The following is a 20,753-nucleotide window of genomic DNA, read 5'->3' as shown; positions in this document are numbered from 1 at the left end:
GCAAACCTTTGGTTTTCCATGCATTTCTGTTGTTGTGAACAATGCTTGTTTCAAATACTGCCTGAAATTAAAGCTCTACTTAAATTAATGGTAAAATTTCCTATAATTCTCCTGTTTTCTCTAGTGAGTGCTTAACTTTTTCTCAGGATGATTCAGGAGCTGCAAGTTTTGTACTGTACACAAGTGATGTTGTTTTGGGTTTTGTTTTAAGTAAACAATATAATTACACTTTAAGCCATTGTGGCCTAAATAGTCAAGTGGCTTGAGGCCTAAGTGATATAATGACTTGAAATAACTAACATTTCAAAGGACAAATACTCAGTCTTTTTTAAAGAAAATGCACCCTTTAAACTACTCGTACCAAGTTACTGCTTAATCGCAATTGAAAACTTTAACTCATACTAGGGATGTTTTTGAAATGATATTTCTGTGTGTGATATATAAATAGTAAGAAGATTTGAACTATTTTTCTCTAGTAACTATTTTGCTCTTGAATGCAAAGTACAAGAGAAAAATTTAGATTGTAGAAACAGAAAAGTTTTGCTTCAGAGTGTACCTTTAGTGTTTATTGTAACACATGCTTAAAGTAATTAATTTTGCGGAATAATGTTTTTTTTGTGAAGTTGAACATTAGCAGCCTGGAGTGTGTGAGGGAAGGAGAGTGAGGTAAGGGAAAAAATGGAAGTGAAGAGTGGAGAGATGATTACCTTCTATATGGTAACTTAAGATACGTTCTGTCATAAATGGGTGCTTGTTGTCAGTGTGTTCTGCGCAGTATATTCCTGGTCACCTCCAGGTGGTGCTTTTTTATTGCTCTGCATTCTGTAATGTCTGTATTCTGAAAATTTTATCCTTTGGGGTTCTCTGTTTCAGCGGTAATTCCTTCAAATTATGCTTCTAATAATGACGTGTGTTTTACATATGAAGAAAGAAAAATTCAGAAGTAACAATATATCTTGCATACATTTTTCTGTTATGTAATGGGAGGCTGATAGATGCCAAACATATTTACGGTAACCCTGAACCATTCTTTCTTGGTGTGATATACCTGGAAGTTTGTGTGTTGAGGGTGAGTTTAAAAACAGGACATAAAACTAAATATATATATATGTAACTAATACTGTAATTTCTATAGTCCTCTCTGATTATTAACCCTTATCTGATTTTAAATTAGTTGTGTAAGATCTTTTGCTAAATTGTAAAGTTCCTAATGAAACAAAACTAGTTAATTTAATTTTTTAGGGGTTGATAACTAGTGATAATTTCTGTAGGCTGAAAACTTCCATAATTATTCATTTGTCTTAAAAAATGTTCTGTGTTAATAGAACTAGAGTCTGTACCCTTTTCTTTTACCTATTTTTCTCTTCAGCAAGCTGCTGCTTTTGTGGTCTCTTCATTTCCTTATTGACTGAAGCAAGAGTTGAACAACAGGAGGGTTGGAGAGAATGTGCATTAAAAAATTTGTGGCAGTGGTATTCTTCATGTGTTAAAAGTACTATACTTGGGGGAATTCTGCAGAGATTACTGCAAGAATTGTGTGCGTATGAGCAGCAGAGTTAGTAGGGGTTTGCTTGTTATTTATGATATGATAGATACACCAGAAAGAACAAATTAATCGGTAGCAGACATGACTCCCACTGGTTATTCCATTCCCTATCCATTAGCTCTTTGGTGCCAATATGAAATTGGCCATTGGAACTTTTATTTGATGCTATCTTCTCAAAGGAAAAGCAAGACTATTAAACAAAAACAAGTGAAAGAGAGAGAGAAAGTTGTGAGAGAAGAGTGAATGGGATTATATATACTATACTAGTTATACTATATATACTGTACTAGTTATTATATAACTACATCTATATCATTTCTAAATGTGCTAATTCCTTAAGGAAGGAAAGAAGTCATCAATAATATATTTATTAGTGTCCTATTACCTGCCATCGTATAAACCTGGAGGCTATTCACATGCATATGCACTGTTGACTTGGAGTTTAAACACTGTTGATATTAGCTTCTAAAAAATCCAATCCTGGCTTATGGGCTGGTTTCCTTCCAGGTCACCTGTGTGGTCCTGTGAGGATCAAAATCCTCAAAGGAAGCTGTTTCCCAAAGTTTTCCAGCAGTTTTTTATTTAAACAATCTGTGTAGAATGGGCTGCTTGCCCATGTTGGGATTGTACCATCTTTATCCTCTCTGTTTTTACAGCCTATCTCAGGAATCCAGTTGAAAACAGCAGAATTCATCTAACCATGCATTTGCAATGCTTGGTTAGATGTCGTTAATGGAGGTGAGGTATAGACATCTTACTCTGGACAGAATCGTAACATTAAGTGACGATTGTTCTCTGGAAGTAGGTATCTAAATAGGCCATATGAGTTTTGTCCTAAAATTGCCTATTTCTCTCCATGGACTATAAGTCTAAGATGAGTTGCTTTATATATAGATATGTACATTGCAAGTGTATTTCTGTCTGTGATCTGTGCAAGATTTTTATATTATACAGATGCTAACCTATATATAATAGTAGATGAAATTACGGGTGTATCTGGCCTAACCAACCAGTCAGAAGGAGAAATTACTGATGCAAATCTTTGGCTTTGCTTTTCTAAGTTTCGATAAATGTAAAATTACCATTAGCACAGCGAAGCATCAAGTTTGGCTGTTGAAGTTGGAACTATTTCCAGCTGTGTCCCACTTCCCTTGACAAAGTGAAGAAAGAATTAACTGATGAGAATTACGTTTCATGAATGTGGTCAGATAAGCTCAGACTAGAAGGTATGGAAAGGTTCCTTTTTTGTCCTAACAAACAGGAACTTAGTGCACAGGGTGAATACTTACACTCATCTACTGTTGCGGCTTTTCCTAAATGGGCTCCAGATTCCTTGATTTTCAAGGTACTCTGACTGGACAGCATCTGTGTTTGGTTTCTAGTATGAGTATTTTCCTGACAGTGGTTCCTGTTAGCTGGAACAGAATCCATGGCATGCCTTTGTCCACCTTTAAGACAGCTTGTGTGAATGATCTCTCAGGCTAGTCCAGTAGCCTTTATAGCCCAGTTGGGTCTAATTAACATTAGTTTGGCTCAGAAGCTTTTGGAAATACCAAAGTTTTTTTGTTTGTTTGGTTGGTTTTTTTGCAGTTAGATGTCTGTGTTATTTCTGGAGCTCTGTAGGTGCACTAGGTTACTGTTGCTAGCGTAGCTTTGACTGCACACTCTTCTAATTGCCAAGGGGCATGGGAGTCCATAGAACAGTGCTGGCAACGGGCTTGGGTTCCCCAGGGAAAGGAGCAGCACAGTGGGATGGGGCTTTATAACCTCTGTGGTTGCAAGGTGTTTAGAAGAGTAATGTAGTCACTCTGTATAGTCAGGTACTGTAGGATAGTTTTGTCTGAAGTGAAGCAGCCTAAGCTGATAGAGGTTTTTTGGGTTTTTGGTTTTTTTTACGTTAATGTGTCATTGGACTTGTTAGGAAAAAGATGTGCCAGAGGTGAATCTTCTACTGCTATTTAAAGCATGCTTTTTTCCAGGTGGTTTTTTTTGTTTGGTTGGTTTTTGTGTTGTGTTTTTTTCCCCCAGTGTTGGTAGTGAAATAACCAAGAAACTCTGGAAACAGTATTTTGGGGTTTTTTTTATTATTTTTGACACGCAAAATGGAGTTACAGTGATTCCATGATTGATGGAGTCATGCATTTGAAAATGAGGCATAATTGCCCAGTTTGTTTGGAAACTGAAGGACTCTATGGATTTGTTTCTGTATTTAAACTTCATTAAATAAACGTTATTTGTGATAGTGGAAACTGGTGTGATGGAGTTCATATTTCTTGTTCTATATTTTTCTTTTTTTATCTGCCTCTGTGCTTTGGTGTGCCTCTATTTTTCTGGCTGCCAAGAAATGACATATAAGCATGAAGGTAAGAAATTACTGATTAGCTCACCTGATTGCTTTACAAGGAAATTCATTTTGGATAATTTTCATCATGTTAGATAATCACTTGAAAATGAGATACTTAAATGTAAAGTGAAACTACTTTAGCAACAGAGAAATCAGATTATTTATATTTAAGTATATCTAACCCAAACCATTTAAAATATGAGGGTATATTGAAATTTGCATATAATGTGTCACTATTGATTTATAACATTCTAAACTTTGATGTGATGTTTACTGAGCACAATACTTCAGCAGAAGCAGTAATACTTGAGTTATAAAGACCTAATGCATAATTTGACTTTAAAATTATGTGAAAACATTGATATAAATCCACATGAAAAATACTTGCTATTAAATGCATGGCAGCAGTCAGTGGTAATTCGAATTTAAATCAGAAATTTTCAGCAATTTATGTGACTGTTTTCTCAGTTATGAAATTATGATTTAGAAATAACAAATGTACAAATCAATATAAAAGAATCTTTAAATTGTTAATTGAGAATGTTCCCATTTTTAAGGAAAGTCTGAATGAAACTTGAATGAAAGTGCTGTATAGGTACAAAAATCCAGTGAGTATTGTACATGTTTGTATATACTTTTCAAAAACCATTGTGATTCAGCTTTTGAGCTATATGTGGAATCTCCCTGGGAGTTGGTGTATTTATTAGTGCCTTATTATTTATTACAGTGTTTATCAACAAACTTTGTATGACTCAGATGTCTTTTTTTTCTCTCTACAGCTGTTCCCTTATCAGTTAATTTGTTCTGGTTTTGCTGTGAATCACTTCTTGTAGCTAGTTGCTTCAGATGCTAGATGATCAACAATAAGAACAGCTATTTTGTAATTGTGTCATTAAGCAATTCATACATGTGCAATTAATGGTTAAATACTTTATCTCTATTTCTATGGAAAGTATCTGCTTCACAAAATGGTAAATGTACAGCTTCCCTAAAGAGGAAGGAGTCATTAAAAATAAATAAGTGGTTCACTCATAACTCCAAATATTATAAGCAGTCTGTATAGCATTTAACAGTTTTTGACTTTTAACTCTCCTTGAAGTGTTGGGGTTTTTTAGTGCAATGGGAAATACGAATTTTTTAGCTTAATTCCCTCCCATCTAATAATCAAGTGATTTATTTATTAATATATGCAAATTATTTCCCCCTACTTTTACTAGTAGTGAAATGTTTAAATGCAGCTACTGTCTTTTGTCAAAATAATGCCACTGCTTTAAGGATCTTCTCAAACCTATATACATTTATGTAAAATCAAACCCATGTTGTTTTACTGTTGCTTTTTCACTCCTTGAAACAGTGTGCGCGCATGCAGGGTTAAAGGAAGACACATACTTAAGCTGAGTTATCTACAAAAGCCGCTGTAGTTTGAGGTCTAGCAAAAAGCCCAGTAGGTATGATAAGCCTTATTGTCAGTTTTAACTAAGCTGCTGCTGACCTTCATGGTATTGTATTCTCTGTGCCATATATATGATAATACACTGGAGTTTTGCTCTCCAGCTTTTAGAAGTCCCTTCTGCCAGCCTTTTCAAAGTCAAGGCTTGACTCTCACTCGCTTTGTCAGCCCTCAAGCCTATACTTTATTGCAGGTTTTGGTTGAGCTTTCCTCAAGTGCATTTGTCATTTCTGAGGCCAAGCACCCTTGAAGCAGGAGGCATGAGCAGGGTCAGCTGTTCTGCAGTCCTCAGGGTTGCCTGTCCTTGGCTAGGTTCCTCCAAAGCACAGGCTAAATGTTCTGAGCCCCGTGCGCAGACAAGCTGGTATGGGCAGAAGGGCAGGATATAAAAGTATTGGCATAAGAGTCTGCATGCAGCTTTGTTTTGGGTTTACTCTCAGCATCTTTCAGTAAAAAGTATCCACGCTGCAAAATGAGGATGCCATTTTCATGAAAGTCCCTTGGGTTTTGTTTACCTGCCATCATCTTCTTTACCTCCATATAATCTACCTTCATCTTTATGAAACTGTATCTGCTCATCGGTTTGGACTCAGAAACGAGTTCTTCCTGCTGAGTTGACCTGGCAACCGAAATTGTAAATTTGCTTGTCTTCCTTGCAGCTTGAAGGTAGCACCATTTCTTTAGCCCTATTTTCAACTGCCAGTGCAGTATCACTGTTAGATGATTGCTGGCTGCAACCAGTATTCAGTGTGGGAGAAATGCTGGATGGGCCAGCTCCCAAGGACTAATTACAGCCAGTTTTTGTGGTAAACCTTTGTACTTATGAGAGAGGCGTCTGAAACGTTTGTAATTTGAGTGTGAGAGAACACATCAGCTTTCTGGATAAGTCTTTGTGTTTCTAGAATAGAACCTAAACCTGAGAACAGTGAACAAATTGAAGCATGTGAATGCTGGAGGGAAGTATTAAATTATCCGGGGGAAGTGTTTGTCTTAAGCACCTTAGACACAGTTCTGCCTAGTGAAAGGATCACAGTGCTTCCTAAACTGAGTAATGTGTCTTTACAGAGCTTTAGTACTACAACTGCACTCCTTTTATTTACTTATGAATACACTAAATAGTAACTCTAGTGGTCTAGTAGCTTGCAAAAGGAAGTTTGTTTCTGAAGACTGTTCAACAGCTCCTTGCCTTCTGTGCTGCATCATATTTGTCTGTATGGAAATGTGTAACCACAGACTGTTTGCAAAAGATGTGGCTTTTTTTTTGTTTGTTCGTTTTGAGTGCATATCATCCTTTTAGAAGGAGTTTTTAGTAGAACCAGTTAGTTTAAAAATGCAGTGTGAATGAATTTTTAAATTATTATTTGAGGTGCTTATCTTAAGTGAAGCAATTAAGTGGTTCAGAAGAGGATCTCAAAGCTGTCTTCAGTAGTTTCAGTGGGATTAGCTGTACTGCGAAACTATGATGGAGTTTAGCTAACGAGCGATGAGACTGTGCCCTGGTGGACCGTGGTGACCAGGACTGCAGGCTGTAAATGGAGTGCATGGTGTCACGCATGCAGGCACCAAGTCACACCTACGAGCTTGATTTTGTGGTGCCACTTAATTGAAGGTAGAGTATTTTGGCCGTTGATGAGAGCTGTGCTGAGCCAAAAGAACGTATTAAGCATTATGGGGCTTTGTGAGAAAGTGAAGACAGTACTTTGTAGACATACTGGAAGAATGTATAAAGTTAGACAAGTCTATAAGACTGTGGTGAAAGGTAAATATTTGGAATTTATCATGAGATAGGGCATTATGGATAAAAGAAAATCTTTCAGTATCTTAAATGAAATTGATAGTTCACAATTCCACTCACTTCGCCAGTTTGGCTTTGCTGACTTGTAAGATTCTGATGTTCTGAGTTAATAACAACTGGTAATTTTTTTCATCCTTTAGGCCTTTTTAATGAACAGGGCTATTATCTTCTCACATACAACCTGTGGTTTATAGTTCTAAAAAAACCCCAAACAACCAAACTGTGACATCAGGATCTGTGATTCAGCATTAAGCAGTGCCAAAAAATATAGAGATGGATAGACAGATTTTCCTTTATCTTCTTAGAGCAACGCCTTTCCACTAGCCTCCCTGTCTAGGATGCTTCACAACCTGACTCTATTTTTTCAGCAACACCCTTTTTTTTTTCTTTTCTTAATTTTCTTGCTTCTCTGAATTTGTGTTGGGTTATTAGAATACTTGGATGGTTTAAAAGGTTACGCTTTCTATTGATTAATAACAGTTAACTTTTGTTATTGTTATTTTGGAAGGAAAAAATACTTGAAAAACTGTTTTTCCAGTTAAATGTTTAAGCAATTTTTTCTTTTTTTAAACAGCATAATTTTCTATAGAAATTTCTACTTTCTGAGCATATGTTAGGAAACTGGTGGAAAGGGGGCTCTTAAAATGGTGAAGGAATTATTGCAGTTGTGATGTTTTATATAAAACCACATCTTTCACAATGAATATTGTACCATTCACTTCCATTGTCTATTCATTTTCTCTAGTTTTCTTTAAGCATGCATTTCATTGATTACATTGTGTAAAATTTTTAAAATCTGCATTGAAATGCTGGTTTTCCCTAAGCATAGTTTTTTGGTTAGTCATAATATTGGAGCAAACTTTTGAAAATGATGGTGTTGGAAAAAACAAATGGAAAGAGGTAGTTTATACTTTTAAGCAGGATTTTGCAAAATAGATATTATAAATTTCTTTTTTTTTTTTTAATTAGTATGAATGACAAAATTCGTTCCACATTGTTCTTTGGAATATTTTTTCCTTTTGGTTCCACATCTCATATGTTACATCAAATTGGTTTACTTTCTCTTAATAGATATTGCATTCCTTTACTGTGAATCTTGTAAGATCTGTATGATTTTGGTAACTAGCTTTTAAACTTTTGCTAAAGCATTATTCTATTGGCCATTACCCAGTGCTATGTGCAGTTCAGTTCTTGGAGGTTCTTATACAAATCGTGTTGAAAAGGTAGCTAATTTAATCAGAGAACAAGGGCTTACAAAGGAACCTTTTTTCTTCCTAAATACTAAAACAATGGTCAAAGAAGACCTTGGCTGCTGCTTACTGGGTCATTGGGGTTTTCCAACTGTTTTGCTAGTAACTAAAAAAAGCTAACTTTTCAGAGGCATGTTGTGGAGACATTTTTTGGATTTGATGAAGAATCTGTTGATTCAGAAACGTCATCTGTAACTTCATATAACACAGATAAAACAGACAGGACACCAGCAACACCAGAGGAAGATTTGGAAGATGTAAGTAGTTGCTGATTTGTTCTTAAGTTATGTAAAAATTGACATGGAGTGTAAATACAAACATTTTTTTCAGCTGTTCTTCCACAGGAACTGTCAAAGATTTGGCAGAGAATTCCTTTGTTTTGTTTCAAGTCCAGTAACACATCCACAGTCACTGCAATAGTATTAATAAAATAATATTCTGCCCAACAGATTTGGCAGATATCGGGCTGAGAAATAAAATTGTTTTTCTCAAACTCTTTCTTGTTAGTGAAAAGAAAATGAATAGGCATGTTGCTTTACCAAAAGTCAGTAGTTACTAGACAATAGTTTGCTTTTCAACCTTATAATTTATTTGTCTGTTTTGATACAACCAGGATTTTCCTTCTGTACTTACAATACTGAGAGAGGCTTTTGCAATTCATTAAGGCTTAAATGATCATAGGTAGTAAATACCCACTGACACATTTTGTCTCAGCTCTGTGATATACAGTGCAGCTGGCCTACTTTAAACGATTGCAGGGCTGAGGACAAAGCATGAATTAGATGCTCTTTTTCATCTTTCTTTCCTGTTCACTAACTTGTGCCTAATACTTCTCAGTCACAAGAAGCTTCCTATTTTTCTAGGTTTAATATTGAATAATATTGTAATCTCTTTTCCTTGGAGCCTGAGTTCCTGGAGCAAAAATTAATTAAAGGGAAGGACATTTCTTGCCCTCAGCATTATAGGAAAGACCTTGAAAGTGTTGATGTCAGTTGCTCAAAATTCAAAGAAAATTAAGACATTAAAAATAATTCATGTTAAAAAAAAAAAATTAAAAAAACACCTTATGGCTTTTGAAATATAACTTCTGTGTTAGTGTGCTTGTGCTGGTAAAATGCTTTACCCTTGCATAGTAGAGAAAAAGAGTAAGGGAGTGATGGAGTGCATGACAAATAGAACAAAGCCCTTCTGAAGCCCCTGTGGCAGTGGGGTTGCTGAAGAAAGACAGTGGTGCATAGAACTGCTCCCTCTCATCTTTCCCCAGTCAGTTTCTTCCCATTTCTATACATTACTGCGTTATATAGTAACTTATATTGTCCTGAAATTGTGCGGTTGAAACAGTTACTGATCTCTGCATTTCTGCATCATCCTCAAATCAGCCTTCCTTCCATTTCCACTTGTTTTGGTTTTTTAAACCTGTCTTAAACTTTGAGACTCAGTATGAGTTGTGTTACTTGTTGCATTTGTGAGTCTTATCTGTTCATATAAACAAACCCATATTTATCTTTACATGCACAAACCCACTTTTTTTCCCCCTCTTCATTAAGAGCACACCTAAAGAAGAAGCTGAACTAAGGTTCTGCCAGCTAACAAGAGAGTATCAAGCTTTGCAAAGGGCATATGCATTGCTTCAAGAACAAGTTGGTGGAACCCTGGATGCAGAGAGAGAAGCAAGGGTAATTTTTTAACTGAAATTTCTTTTACCTCTGAAATCATTGAAAAGGCTGAAAATACTTGGAATAGGAGGTCAGTGAAATGCAAAGCACAATGTTTTTGAGGATTAGAGGACGTTATCAGTAAGGTGAAAATTTAGATTCATCTGGTGCGATCAGAACAAAGATACCATTGTACTTTATCCTAGCATGCATAATATATTAAAGATTTCAGTAGTAAGGCAGTGTTACTGAGAATGATATCACAACTGAACCTGCAATTTGGATAGCAACATGATGGATTTAAAATGAATCGGAGAATAGGTTGTTATAAGTACTTAGGTACTTTTATCATAGGAGTATATTAAAACCCTGACCCAAATCTGACAAAGGAAGTTTTTCTTCAAGTGTTTTGTTGAATATATGAATTCATAGTTTGTTTTAAAAAAATCTCAGTTTGAGAGTATTCTTCCACTAAAAAGTACATAGCTCACTGTTGTTCCTATTAGGTCAACATGTGTGATTGGTTACACTCTCTGAAATAAATGGGGTTTTTATCCTCACAGTACTCTCTCTCTGTACTATAGGTATTTGAGGTGTGAGGGAGTATGTATTCTGTTTTCATTTACCCTTCTGCCACCACTATGTTTAACCATTTAGTGCTGACCATAAGGTCAGCAGAAGTCATGCTAACATCTTCCATTCTGTTTTTTCCAAACCGGGGAGGAGCGAAATCGCTTCATAATGAATTGGTGAGCTCTGACTCAGTCCTCTATCTATTCACTGAACAGCAGTGGCATCAAAAAAAGAGCTGAGTTAACTAGAGGGAATATTTCTTCTACTTTATCCCAACTCCTTGCAGACAGGGACATGCCTAGAAATGTAGCATATATACAAGTCACCCTCTACTTGAATGACTATTGTGATTGATGACCAAAGAACATTTAACATCCAAATGGGCAAGCAATAGCCATAGGGCTGGAAACTTCATCATCTTCACCTCTTGCCCTTCATTCTGCATCAAATATAACTTGAACCTGTAGATTATAGACTATGGAGAGAGTTGACTGATGTCATTGCGAGGCCACTCTCAATTATCTTTGAAGGGTCATGGCAGTTGCAGGAGGTTCCTTCAGCTCTGTAAGAAAGCAAATGTCACTCTTGTCTTCCAGAAAGGCAAGAAGGAGGATCTGGGCAACTGAAGGCTGGTTGTTCTCACCTCTCACCCCTGGGAAAGGGGTAGAGCAAATAATCACGGAAACCATTTCCAACTGTCTGAAAGATAAGAAGGTGACTGGGACTGATCAGCGTGGATTTGTGAAAGGGAAATCATGCTTAACCAGCTTGATAGCCTTCTATGTTGAGATGACTAGCTTGGCAGATGAGTTGAGGGCAGTAGATGATGTTGTATCTTGACTTTAGTAAGTCTTTTGACAGTCTACCCCATAAGATTCTCATAGGCATACTGATGAAGTGCAGACTAGACAAGTGGACAGTGGGGTGGACTGAAAATTAGCTGAAATAACTTAAAGGGTTGTGATCAGTGGCAGAAAGTTCAGCTGGAGGTGTGTCACCAGTGATATACTGCAGGGGTTGATACTGGGTACAGTGCTATTTCAACTCTTCCTTAATGACCTGGATGATTGAAAAGGGTGTACGTGCAGCAAGTTTGCAGATGATACAAATTTGAGAGGAGTGGTTGATATGTGAGGTGGTTGTGCTGCCATTCAGAGGGACCATTTGACTGCCTGAAGAAATGCGTAAAGAGGAATCTCATTAAATTCAACAAAGGGAAGAAAAAGTCCTGCATGTGGGGAATAATAACTCCAGGCACCAGGATAGACTTGGGGCTGATTTGCTGGCAAGCAGTTTTGCACAAAAGGATGTGGGGGGGTCCTGGTGGACACCACGTTGAACATGAGCCAACAACGTGCCCTTGCAGCAAAGAAGGCCAACAGCCTCCTGGGCTGCATTAGGAAGAAAGTCCCCAGCAGATCCATGGAGGTGATCCTTCCTCTACTCAGCATTGATGAGGCCACATCTGGAGTGCTGGGTCCACCTCTGGTCTCCCCCAGTACAAGAAAAACATGGACATATTGGAGAGAGTCCAGCGAAGGGCCATCAAGATGATTAAGGGCTTGGAGAACTTAATACACAAGGAGAGCCTGAGAGAGCTGGGACTGTTCAGCCTGGATAAGAGAAAGCTCAGGGGTATCTTATCAATTTGTGTAAATACCTGAGGGAGGAAATAAAGAAGGAACCAGACTTTTCTCAGCAGGATTCAGTGAAAGGACAAGATACAACAGGCACAAATTCAAATACAATAAATACCATTTAAACATAAGAAAAACCCCTCTTCCTCTGAGGGCAGGGAAACATGGGAACAGGTTTCCCGGAGAAGCTGTGGAGTCTTCATCCCTGGAGATATTCAGAACCCACTGGACAAGGTCTTGAACAACCTGCTCTAGGTGCCCCCCCTGCTTTGAGCACAGGAGTTGGACAGGGGATCCCTTCCAACCTCAATGAGACTGTGATTCTAAAAAGTGTTTAAGTATTAAAAAAACCCCTAACCTACTTCTCCCCCCCCCAAAAAAACCAACCCTGAACCCCCCAAATGGAGAAACATGTTAAATACTGTGAATTATTACATATTACTGCCTTACTACATGTGGCCTTCATTGTATCATGCCACTGCAACATGTTGCTAGTAAAGCAGAAAGACAAAGATTTTACTGTGGTTTAAAAATTACTGGTGGGGATGGACTCAATTTATCCCAATGGTGGGAGCTGCCACTAGCTTAATGGTTCCACTGTTTAGGAGACAATAAAATACTCACAAAATTCTATATTGCTTGATTGCTGATGGTTATTAGGCATACATGTGCATGATTTCACCCACATCATTTTCTCTGGCAAGCATTTTAAAATCCACTTACTGCATATTCTCAGGTACAGAAACAGTATGCTTGTGGGAGCAGAATTTCTGTGTGTTAATAAGCAAAGCTTTCCAGATAAAAAGTTACAGAAGAATGTAGACTGCTTGACATTATCTGGAGTTATTTACAGCTAAAAATGTTAGTCTATTATCCCCAGAACCAGTATTTAGAAGATTTGGGGTTTACTTTAAAATGTGTCATGTTTTGTTTTGGGTGTTTTTTCAAGGTTCTTTGAAGTGGCTCTCAACCAACCTTAACTTTTTTTTCCTGTGAAATACAGTTCTTTTATAATGGTAGAATTATTGCTTTATAGCTTTATTTGTTAGAGTTCTCAGCATCTTACAAAAGCCTAGTCACATTTGACACTCTCTTTTTAAGTAGGACATTTAGCCAAGGAAAGCAATAAGGGCTTTGGAGATCACTTCTCAAGCTAGAATTGGGACAGGGGGCATAGTTACATCTTCTATTAAAGTAAGATTTCAGAGGCTTTCATGTATTTGACAGTTATGAGAGACCATTATACATTTCCTCTTCCTTCATTGGAAGGGAGACTGGTATGAATGTTTTTGTAATAGCTTTTTAAAATTTTATTTTGCAGGCATTTGCAAACTGTCTTTTTAGTACTCTTTGGAATTGTTGCTCTTTCTTTTTAATGGCATTTTGGTCTCTTTTGTCACATCCGTGCAAATCCATCTTTTGAGTGAGTCAGGAGGTAGTTTTTTGCATGGTTAGTTTTGTAGGGCCCAGTGTTCTGGTGGGATGAACATTTCCTATTACGTTTAGATGAGGCTTAAGGTAAACAACAAGGACCCAAAGATGCAAAGATGCAGAAGGAAATCCCTGTGGGAATTTTTGAACTGCTTGGGTGAGAGTACCTTAAGTGGAGCGGGGAGAGTACTTGCAGTAGCTTGAGGACCCTCGGTGACTGAAGGTCTCCAGAGATATCCTTTGGTTTATATCCTTTTTGTTTAGTACCTGGTATGATCCAAACCCTTTCAGGGCATCACTGGACTCAGGGGGTAATACCTACTGTAGTGTAATAGCATAATAATCATGTAGAATGAGGAAAACTGACTGGCATGTGCTGTTTATGGGATAAATAAATTATTTCTGGTCAATATATTTTATCTACCTGTAGGCTTTTTCAGTGGTTATTGCAATTCTGTTTCTCTCTTGGCCTTTTTTCCCCAATTGCCTTGAATTACTAAAGATTATGAATAGCTTCTTAGAGCTATTTTAGTTCCCAACTTTTTTTTTTTCTGCCTGGGAAGAGCTTTGTCACTGAATACGTGACAAAGGCTAGGAAGGAAAAATGATGTTAAACTGATGGCTTTAAATATTTTGTAACATAAACACAAAAGCAGTTATTTTAATGAAAAACATTAAAAGCTGACTGGACAGCCCATAAGTGGGTAGAAGGTATTTTTACTTTGATTCTGTGTGTAATTCAATCTAACTGTCTACCTGGATGTGCACACATACACACACACTTTTTAATACTTTTTTTCCCCCAGACTCGTGAACAACTGCAAGCTGATCTTCTCAGGTGTCAGGCAAAAATTGAGGATCTGGAGAAAGCTCTAATCGAGAAAGGACAGGTAAAAGGCTCTCTTAATGTCCTCTACCACATCATTTTCTCCCTTGCATGCAGTGGTGCCCTTGCCATCTTCATTGCTTGCTGGTGTGTTAGTGTGACTGATGCAGCTTAATTGCTACTCCAGCAATAGCTTACTTAAATAAAGGAAAGTATTATATAGGCTAAGAAAACGCCATTAAAGCTTCATTTTCTAACACATAATACACTGAAGCGTAATATTGAAATAACTGCTTGTTACATGCATTGTAAATTCTGGTCCCATTGTCATTTGGTGCAGGCTTTTCTCCTGTTTTCCATTTTGTTAGATTTGCTATAAGTTCCAATGAAATAAATATTCTATATTTGTACTGGAGAATATTTTTGGTGTGTAGCATAGAAAAAATCAAAACCCAAATCACTTCCACACATGCTTCAGCTAGAGAAATGAGCCACTTATGTCTGGTTACGGGAAGGTGCTTGCGGTGTTACTGTCCTGGGCTTAAATTCTTGGGGCACCCAACTGCTTTCAGATTCCCATACCATCACACAGAGTAAAATTAGGCCTAATGCTTCAGTATATCTTGTAAATACTTGAAGATGTGGCTACCAATGCATATTTAATAATGTCTACGATCTTCAGGAAGGCTGATTAAGAGTTATGAGAGTGCATTTAAAAGATGGTTAGTTGCATAACTTCTACAATGGACTGAGAAAATTGGGACAATGTTATTTTTCGCTTTATTGTTTGAAATAGCAATTTTAAGATTGCGCGTAGCATATGGTAATTAAAAAAAAGATATAGCTATCCATAGATATACATTTCAAAGACTAATGATGCTGTAGCATTGAATAAAAACAACCTACGAATAATGCCAAGTTAATGATATTAGTATTTTTATGGTTTATTCTTTGTAAGAAAAAAACTCTCTGTTAGATTCTGTATAAATACAAAGGTTTTGGGACCATATTCAAATTAAGGATAAAAATTGTTTCTGCTAGCTTCCACAGAAACTGGAGTTTGCTTAGTAAATTCCATGTAAATAAAATATCACTAAAAATAGAGAATATGTTATCAATCTAAAAATGATGGCTCACTGAGCGTTTGGAAGAATAAATGGAACTGAAGACCTCTCAAGGATCTACTGCTGACATTTTAGTGTGTTGATGATAAAGGTGTTGTGGGCAAATTGCTGTGTAAATGAAAACATTAACAAACAAAATAGTTGACTATTACATTGTAAAATTTAAGTACTGTGTATGTAATTAACATAAGTGAAGATGGATACACATGTAAGAAATTAACTTCTGTGACTTTTGCTTCCGGAATGGTATGTCAAAAAGGTATGCCTGGAAATTAGAATTTAATTAGTTACGACTTTATGAGGTTCATGACCACATTTGCAACCTTGTATCTCTTAGTAATCCTGAGAAGGCCAACAGGGATGTGACAAGGAGCAATATGATATTGTCTCTAGTCGGCTAGTTTGTACGCTGAGCATTAGCTTTCCACAGAAGCGGTCACAGTGTCTTCCTGGGAGCTCTAGCACCTGCTTGGTTCTCCTGACCTGTTAGTATTTACATTCAACAAAATAAATGGTTGTGATGATAAACTGACCTCTTTGTGCACTATGTGATTTTTTTTTTAAATTATTATTACTTTGTCATTTAGATGGTCATGGTAGTGATGACGATTTAATAGTACTTGTGAAATGTTCATTCGGGAAACCAGTCCTAAAGTGGTTTTGAAAAGGAAACAATGAATCAAAAGATCCTAGTGTATTATCCCAGGAATTTTTAGTCTTACTTTACAGCTTTAGGCAACAGAAGCAGCAAAGACCTTCTCAATTTTCCTGAAGTCAAACTCAGAGCAGGAGATTAGAATCTTATTATTAAAAAATGATTTGAAGCTTGGCTTATAATAATTTATGTGTAATTTCAAAGTAATTGTCAATGGCTCTTGATAATCTCTCATCGGCTCCATCTGTCAGAATTCCCCTAGATGTAAAAATAAGACTAACAATCCATTTCTGCAAGGTAGATTGAGGTGCATGCATAAGAAACTTTATATTAATGGAAGAAATTCTTATAGAATATTAGTAGTTGTAAATAATAAATCTCAAAATATTGTAGTATGTAATGTGCCAGATGGACTTTTTTTGAATGCTCAGCTCTTTTGGTGACCTGGTGTGTACATAAATACAATTCCACTGGAGTTAAGGTCTTCTCGGAAAGTCAAGTTGAGCTTCATCAAGAAAGACACAAAAGTTAATTGTCAATAGTGCAAATTAATCTACTTTTACGACTTGTGTGAACTGGAGTAGTTGAACCTGCAGGTCTGATGTAACTGTTGTGCCTTTTACCGTATGCATGCATTGGGATATCCACCCTAAGTCTGTGTCTGCAACTCTTTGTTCATTCCTTGACCTTAGTAAAATGCTAGTTAAATGTTAAACTAGACATTGGATTTTATTTTAAGCATTTCTTTCATTTGTTTCAAAAATTCTTTATAAATGTCATGCTTTTACAGTATTCATTTTAGTATATTATTCTTAGTATGATACTTATCATAACCCTGAAGAGCTTGTTTATTACATGAAAGTTAAAATGCACTTGTGCATTCTTGTATATGAGTGGAAAAAGGAGAAAGAACAGTAGAATATGAAACTGTAGTGGACAGTAGGTAGAAGAACTAACTTTAAACTTTTTTTAAAAATGCTAATTGGAGTAAATACTATTTCAGAATGTTTTAGATTTTTTTGGTTGACATTTCAAGGCTGGTTAATGGGCTGGGATATCCAGATTTCATTAATTTCTCATACAGCATCAATGTGCAAATACCTTGCTGACAAAGAATGTGTCAGCCTTAATACTTTACTGAAGACATTTAGAGTTTAAATAAATTGTGCTTTTTACATAGAAAGTAATTTGATCTAGAGTTAGCATGGCATATTAAGTGTTGGATATTGTTTTATTGAACTTATTAGAGCAGTATGAGCTAGATTATGTAAATACTTTTCTCTACAGCAAGAACAGAGCATATTTGGCTGTTATAAGCCATTAAATCAGAATGTCCACCTATGTCCGGCAGCAAGTTTTTGTAGCTTGGGTCTTTAATGGGATATTTGATGAGGCCTTTTGAAGCCACGGAAAAACCTGAAAGGAAAGATCAGCTTTGGAACAAGTGATCAAATGGAAAGACAGTTTTCAAATGGAGTATGGAATATCTTATATCGCTTCCCTTCCTCCATAGCCTTGAATTCCTTATCACAAACACTGTTTATTAGCCTGATTCTCACACTTTTAGCAGAGGGCAATTAACTGCACACTGCTGAAGCTTATTTACAGTCATTTGGGGTAATTAAATATTTTTCTTCCCTTTCTCCATTGGGATTTCCATTTCACCACTCAAAATGGGATGATTTTGCAAGAAAGTTCCGAACAATTTTCAATGGAAAGAAATAGTTTTGAGTTAAGCTGAGTAAATAAATGTTTTTTAAAATTACATGAAATATCATATAACTGTGTTGACCCACAATTGCTATATGTAAAGATTTTAAAGTATATGCTTCGCTGGAACATATTAGGAAACAAGAGACTCAGCTTCAGGAAAAGAAAGGGACTTTTATTTTCTCTGTAGTTTAAAATGCTATTTATCCTTGAAATATTTATGATAGCTTTATTTTTTGATCTGTGACCATTTTTATACTTGAATGTACAATGATGCCTGAAATCTTCTACTTATTGTGGTCATTCATTTATCTTGTTTATTAAAATATATATAATTTTAATCTTTTTAATCCTCTTCTTCCTCGTAGGATTCAAAATGGGTAGAAGAAAAGCAGCTGTTAATCAGAACAAATCAGGAGTTGCTAGAGAAGGTAAGTGTTCAGAATCTTGGAATATTTTCACAATTGCTGCCCTTTATCATAAAAGAAATGTTAAAAGGAAATGAATATACTAAGTGCTGGAACATCAACATGAAAATTGCTTACTTTATTTTTCTCCAGAGACAGAAATTCAGATAAAAATCTCTGATAAAAGTACCAATATACTTTTGTAATTTTTGGGAATGGAAGCTGCTTTTTATTATGTAATTATACATTGTATAGCCAACAGTAGAACCCAAGCTGGCTGATACTTCTAGTGTCCAACAAAATACAATCTAAAATATTAGGCATAACGTCGAATCTTGTATTTTGCCATACAGTTACACAACAATTATTATTGTCCTGATCACTAATAAAATTGCCTGCTCCCTTTAGCCTTCCATTTTTTACAATCTGAGATACACAGAGCTGAGCATCCTCATTGTTCTTCATTGATATTGGTGGGAAAGTTAGCTAGTACTCAGGAAGTCAAAGAATTATTTTTGTTAATTAGTAGCTCAATATTAATATACTAGGAATAAGATAACCAAAGAAAAATTCATGACTAAAAGTACCTACAGCCGGATTTAATTTATTCAGACACTTACATGGGTATTATAAGCATTTAGTACATTATGGCAGATGTTACACTTCTCTTTAGTTTCATACAAATAAAAGGATCACCCAGTTAAGCTAGACAGTAGACCAAAACTATTAGTTGGCATAATGAATAGTGAATTTTGAATTTCTATTTTATCATTTTTAGTGCCCCAAAGCACAAATCTGGGAAATTAAAAAGTAGGCATTAAAACCCCTCCATTATTGTCTTTCATATACCATAAAGAGTAGATGTCTAGTTATGCAAAGACAATGAGAACAGTCTACCCAAATGTTAACGTAATACTGTTTCATTCACTTGATTTTAAAAGAAAGCTTGTATTGCCTAACTTACTTAGATATAATGCTCGTATCACTTTTCATACTACTTCCAGATTACTGTTCTAAGAGAACATCGACCATTTTCTGCTGGCAGTTCTCACAAATACTTTCTGATGTTACGTTCCTTCTGTATGTCCAAGACACGGCCCAACATCCAATGAGAAACCGAATTAACAGTTTTGTCTAAAACCCTGGCCCATAACTCTGTACAGTATCTGTTCCATTGCTTACAGGGTGTTCTGATGTTGTGTTTGTCTCACAGATTTACAGAATGGAACAAGAAGAGCATCAGCTGAAGAATGAGATGCAAGATGCAAAAGACCAGAATGAGCTGTTAGAATTCAGAGTGCTAGAGCTTGAAGTAAGAGATTCTCTCTGTTGCAAACTCTCAAATGGAGCAGAAATTATGTTTGAACCCAAGCTGAAATTCCTGTAAAGATTACTGATGTCTGGTGCATGTTTAAGGGAAATCACTTAGGTATCTATTTTTTAAATGTTGTATCTTGGGATAATGAAATTGATGCCACTGCCTTAATATGTTCTGGAGAGAGTGCTCACTAATGTTTATAAAGATGTAATATAGCTAATATATATTGCATATAGTTTGTTTTTCATCTAATAAAATATTTTGTTTTGCAATATTTTGCCTTTTTTATTTGTTTCATTTCCATAACTGCTCCTTTCCTGCATGTAAAATCACTTGGTATGTATACTACAACCTTGGTTGGCATTGTTTAAATTAACACACCTTCTCACATCTTGCATGCAGTGATCTGACTAAAGATCTGACACATCCATCACATCAGTTGCTTTTAATTACATTGATTTAGGATTGACAACATTAGTATGAGGTAAAATTATCTTAAAAGAACACATTTTGGTAGCAGCTTTCAAAGAATTTCTCTTACCTGAAATCCATTTTTTGGTGGTATAAAGTGGTCATGGACTGAAAATAATTGGCCTCAGTCAATGAAAAAAGGAAAAAAAACCCTCTGAGAATGTCAAAGTTAAAGTGGTGAAGCACAAGTACAACTTCTATGTGTGAAAGTAGTATGTTGCCCATAGCAAATAAATTCTATACTTTGCATAAATGAAATAACAGCAAAATTATTTGTTAATAACAATTAAAACATATAGCCTGTGATTGCTGTAGAAAGCAATGGTCCTCATCACCTCATAAATGGGGCACATGTCAAATTTAGTAACACTAAACTAGTTGTGTGTGATGCACAGTTGTCACACGGTTGTACTGCCTGATAACACATTGTTCAGTTTCAAAGATCATCAGCATTCTTAACACCATTTAGAATAAACTCTCGAAGAAACCTGTCATTGTCACTCCTCCATAATTTTCATCACCCAGCACGTTTCACCAAAAATCTTGGCATGTGTAACTTCT

At 36.1% G+C, this 20,753-nt stretch overlaps 2 protein-coding genes across 6 annotated transcripts in view; both read left to right on the top strand.

The window, feature by feature from the left end:
* JAKMIP1 (janus kinase and microtubule interacting protein 1) overlaps nucleotides 1-20,753 on the top strand; it is a 172,212-nt gene that overhangs the window by 110,264 nt on the left and 41,195 nt on the right. For 4 of the 5 annotated variants that reach the window (XM_069793907.1, XM_069793887.1, XM_069793897.1 and 1 more), the window contains 5 exons: nucleotides 8,514-8,642; nucleotides 9,933-10,061; nucleotides 14,488-14,571; nucleotides 18,365-18,427; nucleotides 19,617-19,995. In XM_069793907.1, coding sequence (XP_069650008.1) covers nucleotides 8,514-8,642; nucleotides 9,933-10,061; nucleotides 14,488-14,571; nucleotides 18,365-18,427; nucleotides 19,617-19,790 — 579 coding nt within the window. In that variant the 3' untranslated portion in view covers nucleotides 19,791-19,995. Of the gene's footprint in view, nucleotides 1-8,513; nucleotides 8,643-9,932; nucleotides 10,062-14,487; nucleotides 14,572-18,364; nucleotides 18,428-19,616; nucleotides 19,996-20,753 lie in introns of those variants that run through there. The other variant, XM_069793924.1, reaches the window with a different exon arrangement.
* Nucleotides 8-8,507, top strand: LOC138687302 (uncharacterized). The gene has a single exon (XM_069793936.1). It carries the CDS (start codon nucleotides 3,804-3,806, stop codon nucleotides 3,984-3,986), a length of 183 nt encoding a protein of 60 aa, XP_069650037.1. The 5' UTR covers nucleotides 8-3,803; the 3' UTR covers nucleotides 3,987-8,507.

Source organism: Haliaeetus albicilla, chromosome 1 (assembly GCF_947461875.1).
Source record: "Haliaeetus albicilla chromosome 1, bHalAlb1.1, whole genome shotgun sequence".
Taxonomy (NCBI): Eukaryota; Metazoa; Chordata; class Aves; order Accipitriformes; family Accipitridae; genus Haliaeetus; species Haliaeetus albicilla.
The sequence above is the reverse complement of the archived record's forward strand: the minus strand, read 5'-3'. Positions and strand labels throughout refer to the sequence as shown.

Bases quoted from the DNA above. Each gene is read 5' to 3' on its own strand.
- LOC138687302 (XM_069793936.1), top strand. From the start codon at position 3,804: ATGGAGTTCATATTTCTTGTTCTATATTTTTCTTTTTTTATCTGCCTC.